The sequence below is a fragment of the Rhinolophus sinicus genome, linkage group LG07 (genome assembly GCF_036562045.2).
Source record: "Rhinolophus sinicus isolate RSC01 linkage group LG07, ASM3656204v1, whole genome shotgun sequence".
In the NCBI taxonomy this organism is placed as follows: domain Eukaryota; kingdom Metazoa; phylum Chordata; class Mammalia; order Chiroptera; family Rhinolophidae; genus Rhinolophus; species Rhinolophus sinicus.
In genome coordinates, this window is record NC_133757.1 from 3,757,349 (window position 1) to 3,763,623 (window position 6,275).

Below are 6,275 nucleotides of genomic sequence, written 5' to 3' on the forward strand. Positions count from 1 at the left end.
ACCAGAGACTCAGTGAAACATGGTCCAGGGTCCAAACTTACCCCAATTCTTGGCTTGTCCTATCCATGCCTCAACTTCCACACAGGCAGGCACATGCGCACAAGTGCACTGTCCTTCATCAGGACTTCTGATGGGTCAGCTCTAAGCAACTGACCCGTGCTGCAGTGACTCCAGCACCAGGGCGGCTGCAGTCAGATTTGGAGCTAATCACAGAAGTTGCGTTGGGTGGAGGCCAGGACTGGGCTCCTTAAATCCACTGCCCTCCTCCAAATTCACTGTGTCCTTTCCCTGCTCCCTTTCAGAAGGGGCCTCTAGCACCAGCCCCAAGGGCAGGAAGGTGGGTGTGCCCGCCAAGCACTGGTAGCTCCAGGAGGCGCAGAAACGATCCCAGGGCCCTCCTGCTGCCAGAATCTCTGGAGGTAAGGAGGCCAAAATGTCCCCCTCCAGTGGCTGTGGGTTCCAAAGATAACCTTCCAGGTAAATACAAATTGGGGGTGGGGGATGCTTAAATTCCACACAGGAGGCAGCTGCTCAGCTCTCCACGCAGTGGGCAGCTCAGGGCCCTAACTGGGGGTACGGGACAGGAAGAGAGAGAGAGAGAGAGAGAGAGAGAGAGAGAGAGAGAGAGAGAGAGAGAGGCCTGGGGCCTGCCTCACATGAGCTTGCATGAGTGCATGTGGGGTGGGGGAGGCAACCTGAGCCCATCTGGGATTCTTGGGTGCTCCTGTGGTCCCCAGAGGTGCCTGGTCTTAGGACAGAGTCAATGAGACTGGGCGCTGAGAAACAAGGCAGGGAGCTAGTATCCCCAGGGGCCAATCCCTGCTTGGGCGGGCAGCCCTCCTCCCTTCCATCATGGGCAGCTCCAGTCATTAGAAAACACCTCTTACACCTGTCCCAGAGTCCCCTCACTGCACACACCTGGTGAGGGTGGTGGGAAGCCAAGAGCCCACCTGGGGTGGCTCCAGAATCCCGTGATCCTCTCTGGAATTGAGTCAAGGGAAGGCCCTGAGCCGCCGGGTGGGCCAGGCTGGGATAGGGGAGAATATCAGCTACCCATAGGCCCCAGGTGGAACAGAGAGCGCCCCGTTGCCCCATCTGAATGGGCGCCTGGATGAGGGGCACACGACAATTGAGCCACCCAGAAGGCTGAGGCACCGCTCAGCTCAGTTCCCTGCGGGCCCTGCCACCCTAGTTCTGCGCTCCCTTCGCAGCCCTGACCTGTGCAGCGACAATACGCGGGGCTGTCATCAGGCGGGAATCCCGGGCTTTGGCTAAGCGCCTCTGGATAGGGCACTCGGGACAATCCCTGGACTCCCTTCAAACTTCGGTCCCTTCCCGACTGTAGACGAAGTGACCGACACGGAAGCCGGAGGCCGCCGTCTGATGGCCACTGGAGAAGCTAGGCGCGGGGCCAGGGGACTGGGCACCGTGTGCAGCGACCGTTGTCGGTCTCCCGAAAGAAAAGTCACCTGCCAGTCCCCCTGGGAAGGCACCAAGGCCACCAGCCAGGGCGCCCATGGCCGAGGCGAAACTGGAGAAGCAGGCGGCAGCCTGGGGCGCAGGCGGGGATGGCGAGGCCTGCAGGTTCGGGGACGCTGCGCCCAGGGGATCCCGCTCCAGCGCCTTGGCTCCTTCTGGGCTCCGGGCTCCCGAGGGTGCGGCTGCGCTCGCCTCCCCTCTCCTCTTCCTCTTCCGACGAAAGTTCCCGTTGTCGAACATTTTCTCGCAGTTTGGGTCCAGGGTCCAGTAATTGCCTTTGCCTGCGGAGGAAGAAAGAGCTTGGTTCGGAAAACTCGAGGTTTGAAGGGCCGTGGCGTGAACCTGAGAAATGGAGGTCAACTTTGGAAAGATTCCCCCACTGGCTCCACCCAAGGGCCCCTCACCCCACCCCAAACCGTGGCGTGGCTCTCTGTACCTGAACGAACAGGCCTCCACCGCCAGGTGAGGAAGAATTTGCACTTTCCAGAGAGCTCGGAGAGGGGCGAGCCCCAGGAAATGCTGAGATCCCCTAAGTGCAAGTACAGAGAGAAGGCCCACAGGTGCATAGCCTCTGGACTCTGGTCCCAGCGCTTCCCAAAGCGGCATTTCATTTGTCCTAGCAGCCCCCGGGGTAGGCACTTCTTCCCTTTTACAGAAGGGACACTGAAGTCCTGAGAAGTAACTCCAAAGGTCGCCCGCCCTTCGCGGGAGCGCGCAGAGATTTAGAGACTCGGAGGACTGGACCTGAAGTCAGGGCCTGTGGGTCCTGCGGCCGTCGGTGAGCCCGTCTGCCACCCAGCACGTCCCTCCTCCCGCCGCTCGCTCCTCAGTACCCCCAGCTGTAAGGAGACGGCTGGGCGGCCCAAGGCCGTCCCCGTCCCTCGAGAGCCAGCTGCCCGGGTGCGGGAATCCGCCGGCTCCTGGACGGGGCGACCCGCGCGCCTAGGGTACCTGGGTCGTCCTCGTCGCGAGGTACCTTCTTGAAGCAATCGTTGAGCGACAGGTTGTGGCGGATGGAGTTCTGCCAGCCCGCCTTGCTGCGCTTGTAAAAGGGGAAGTTGCTGGCCACGTATTGGTAGATCTGGCTGAGCGTCAGTTTCCGCAGCGGCGCGCTCTGAATGGCCATGGCGATGAGCGCCGAATACGAGTAGGGCGGCCGCACCAGCCTCAGAAGCTCCTGCTGGCCGGAGAGGCTCAGCCAGGCGAAGTCGGCGCCAGCCAGGCCGCCCGCCGCGCCGAGGAGCTGGCCGGGGGCCGCGTAGCCGGGGGCCGCGTAGGGAGACGCCGGCCCAGGTCCCGGCGCGTAAGGCGCGGGGTTGAGAGCCGGAGCGTTCAGCCACAGGCGTGGGCCACCGCCCGCCGCACCCAGGTCACCGCGCCCGTAGCTCGCTGGGTTGGCGGCTGCCCGGGCCTGGCTGTGCGGGGCCGGGCAGACACCTGAGCCGTCGCAGTATGTGGCCATGTCTAGCCGCTCCCGGGTGTCGCCGGGCGGCTCCGCGCCGAAGCTCATGGGCGCCCCATTCAGCGCGGCCGCTAGCAACTCCCGGGTGCGGCCCGCCAGGCCCCACCAGCCGCCCTTTAAATGCCGTCGGGGTCCGAGCCCCAGGTGAGTGTCGTTGGCCAGCCTCCTCCCCGCCAGCCTTGGAAGAGCGACGTCTCGGTCCCCGCCCCGGGGTCAGCTTTCCGCCCCGCCCTGGTCCCGACGCGCTCCTGGTGAGCCACCGCAGTTACTCCCCCACGCTGTGCCTCTTTCGCCGCAGACCAAGTCGTTCTGACCTTTGCCACTGGTGCCCTGGGTGCCTAGGGGTCCCACGGATCCCCTCCTCTTCAGCCTCGCAGCCCCGGCTGCCCTGGACCCTCTGGCAGGTACGAGTCACCCGCAGGCTCTGGAGATTGCGGCGCAGTAGCCCAGTCCCACGTGTGCTCGCCCACGGGGGACCCTGCCCCTGTGGAATCCTACATCGCCCAGGCCCCTGTGTGGTTGGGGCCACCAGATGGGGAGCGGAGGGCTGCCGTGCTGGGCAAGGAGTCGCGATGACGCCCACGAGGGTCGGCGCGATGGAGGACTCGAGAGCCCAAGGCCCGGCCTGGCTGGCGGCGGACAGTGGCCCTGGAGTCAAATGGACTCCCCTCGTGACAAACGCTCGAAGGCAGACAAGACCCCTGTAAGGGTCGAGACACTGGGAGCTCCGGGCGCCCCAACAATCCAGGGAAACCCCTCTTCCGAGGCCCAGGGAGCTTGGGACCCACCTGGCTTGTCCTTGCGATGGCCTCGGGCACGGAGTTCAGGTGCTGGCAACACCCTCCGCTGCTTCCCCCCCGGGACGCCTCCAAAGCGGACGTCTCTGCGGTGCGCGGGACAACAACCGCCGCGCCCAGATCTCCCCGCTGCGCGGCAGCCTCTCTCCTGACCTCTGACCCTTGGCTCCCCACGTTGCTCGGTTCCCGGCTCTCCCGCTGCGGGCCCACAGCCGGTCCCGGCCAGGCTGGTGCGCTGTAGGGCCAGGCGCCTGGGAGGAGCGCGGGCCGCCTGGGTCCCAGTACCTGCCACCTGCCCTCGCTCGAGAAGAAGCGCAAATTCTCGCCGAATCATCGAGGTTCAGCAAGGAGGCGACCCACCTCATCACTACGAAATTCATCGGCTGAGATATTAGCGCCTTTTGTGTGGAAACTGGTCTCGCCATAGGCCCTCCTGAATATTTCTTGGGGGCTGTGGATCCTCAAAGCAAATAAATTTCGATTCATTTATAAAACAAAAGTTGCAATCCTCTTGCCCCCCCCCCCCCCACACACACACTTTTCGCGGGCGGGAGGAGGAAGGTGGGTGGGTTGGGGCTAATGATTGGATGAATGGACTTGGGCTCTGGAACCAAGGGGCCACTTAGTGTTGGTGCGGTCCTACCCTCTCAGATTGTAATTTCCAATGTTATGTAAAACAACCAATTTGTGGAACAATTTAACAAAAGGCAGAGGGAGGGTCCCTCTACTGTGCTGAGGGCCTCTCCTCCCGGTAGTAACAAGCCTTAGGAAGTGGTAGGCTTCTCCGGGAGAGAGACTAGGGAGGCTGGTCTCTCAACCAGTCACGGGAAACAAAGGCCCCGAATTTCTCATTGTTGTCAAAGGAAGACACAGGTGGGATCCCAGTACCTTTCAGAAGTGCCCGCCCCAACCCGATCCCCGAATCCCGACCATCACTGCAAGGGCAGTTTGGGGAGACGAAGTACTCAGAATGAGAAACCCTCCCCTGCTTTGTCTTGCTTCTATCAAAAACACTCCCCAGAACCAACCGTCTGCCTCTCAGCTTAGAGACTTACATATGTCCTCACAATTTCAAATACTCAAGACTTTTGGTAACTGCATCTGTTTTTTGGGTGGGGGGTCTTTTTCAAGGTAACTGCATCTTAATGAAAGCGCCTTTCCATCAGCAAATGCAAGCATGACGTAGGTTGCAAGCACGACGCAGGTATGTTCAGTATGGGGCAACCTGCGTGTGGGCACATATACATATAGACACACCCTCCTCCCTGCATAAGTAGCATCTGTAGTTTGCTGACAGTTGAAGCAGGTTCCACACCTGACATTTTGAAGTGGTTGCTGGTTAAGAGGCAGCTTTCTAGAAACCGTGCTTCAGGGGAATGAAACACCACAGAGACAAGACAGCTTTGCCTTGACGCAAATGACCAGGATCGCGGACAAAGAGAGTGAGGATGGGAAGTGCAGCCAGGTGGGTGGGCTTACCTGCGTGGCCTGAATCCCCAAGGACCCACCAGGCCTCCCCTTGTTCCAGCAGCTGATGTGTAACTGCTGTGGGTTCGCAGAAGAATGCTGCTGCTCCGTGTGGGGATATTGATTGTCCAAGGCTTTGGACGCAGAAGACGCTTAGCTTGTAATGACAGTGATGAGGGAGAAAGAATTGATTTCATCTACCGTTAACTGCTCTTCTGGGATAATCGTATCAAAGATGCTGAATTGTAAAGGACAGCTTGGGTCATCTCTTCCAAGGTAAGGGGATAAAAAAAGATGATCGTTCTTGCCAAATTCCCTTTACCTTTAGTAGCCTTTCTTTCTGTTAAAATTGTGGAGTCTTTAACACTTGTGAGTTTCAGGACCTCTAAGAAAATCAGACAAACCTTCATGTAATTGCCCTCAATTTTACTTTATAAAAATCATTACAGTTTGTGCTATGCAGGAATGTCCATATTTTAATCACCCTTCTTTGCGTTCTGAGCCCAGAGCTTATCTTCTACCTCTGTTGGAATAGCCTCCTTACCTTCCAACAGATCAGACTCATGACAGGAGTGTCAGTAGATGGAGGGCAGTCATTCTTGGGGGGTGGGGGGTGGGCTCACACTTGAGTCAGTCTTGGATGGAACTCTGATGAGAATTATTCCAAGGGGGAAAAACCCTCAAAACGCAGGGGGAAGAAATAATGAGGAAAAAGGCTTTGCTTTTAGAGGCGCCAGCTCCCCCTGGGCCCTGGGCCCTGCCGGGATTTCTGCTGGATTTCCCTAAACAGAATAGGCCCCCTTCCTCCAACGCATTCCTCTCTCCTTTATTCTCAAAAGTGACCCCTCTGCCTCCTTAGAGGGTAGGTCTCCCCAAGCTTCCTCCACCAAACTTCCAAGCCCACTTGTGGCTGTACCCCCAGCTGTCTTCCTTCCTTTTGGTCACTGGGGAAGGGGTGTCCCCTCTCCCTTAAGTCAGTCTCTCTTCTGGGTAGGACAGGAGAGCCACCTGAGGTGCACCATTTGGGGGGGGGAGGCTCCCTGAAATGGCCCTGAGCATGAGGTGCTGTG

At 59.4% G+C, this 6,275-nt stretch overlaps 1 protein-coding gene across 1 annotated transcript; it reads right to left on the bottom strand.

Annotated features, from left to right (window-relative positions):
* Window positions 1-899: 899 nt before the first annotated feature.
* Window positions 900-3,019, bottom strand: FOXI2 (forkhead box I2). The gene is made up of 2 exons (XM_019728350.2): window positions 2,431-3,019; window positions 900-1,760 (listed from the first exon to the last, which is right to left on the bottom strand). The coding sequence occupies exons 1-2, from the start codon at window positions 2,987-2,989 to the stop codon at window positions 1,318-1,320; spliced, it is 1,002 nt and encodes a 333-aa protein (XP_019583909.2). The 5' UTR covers window positions 2,990-3,019; the 3' UTR covers window positions 900-1,317.
* Between the last annotated feature and the right edge of the window lie 3,256 nt (window positions 3,020-6,275).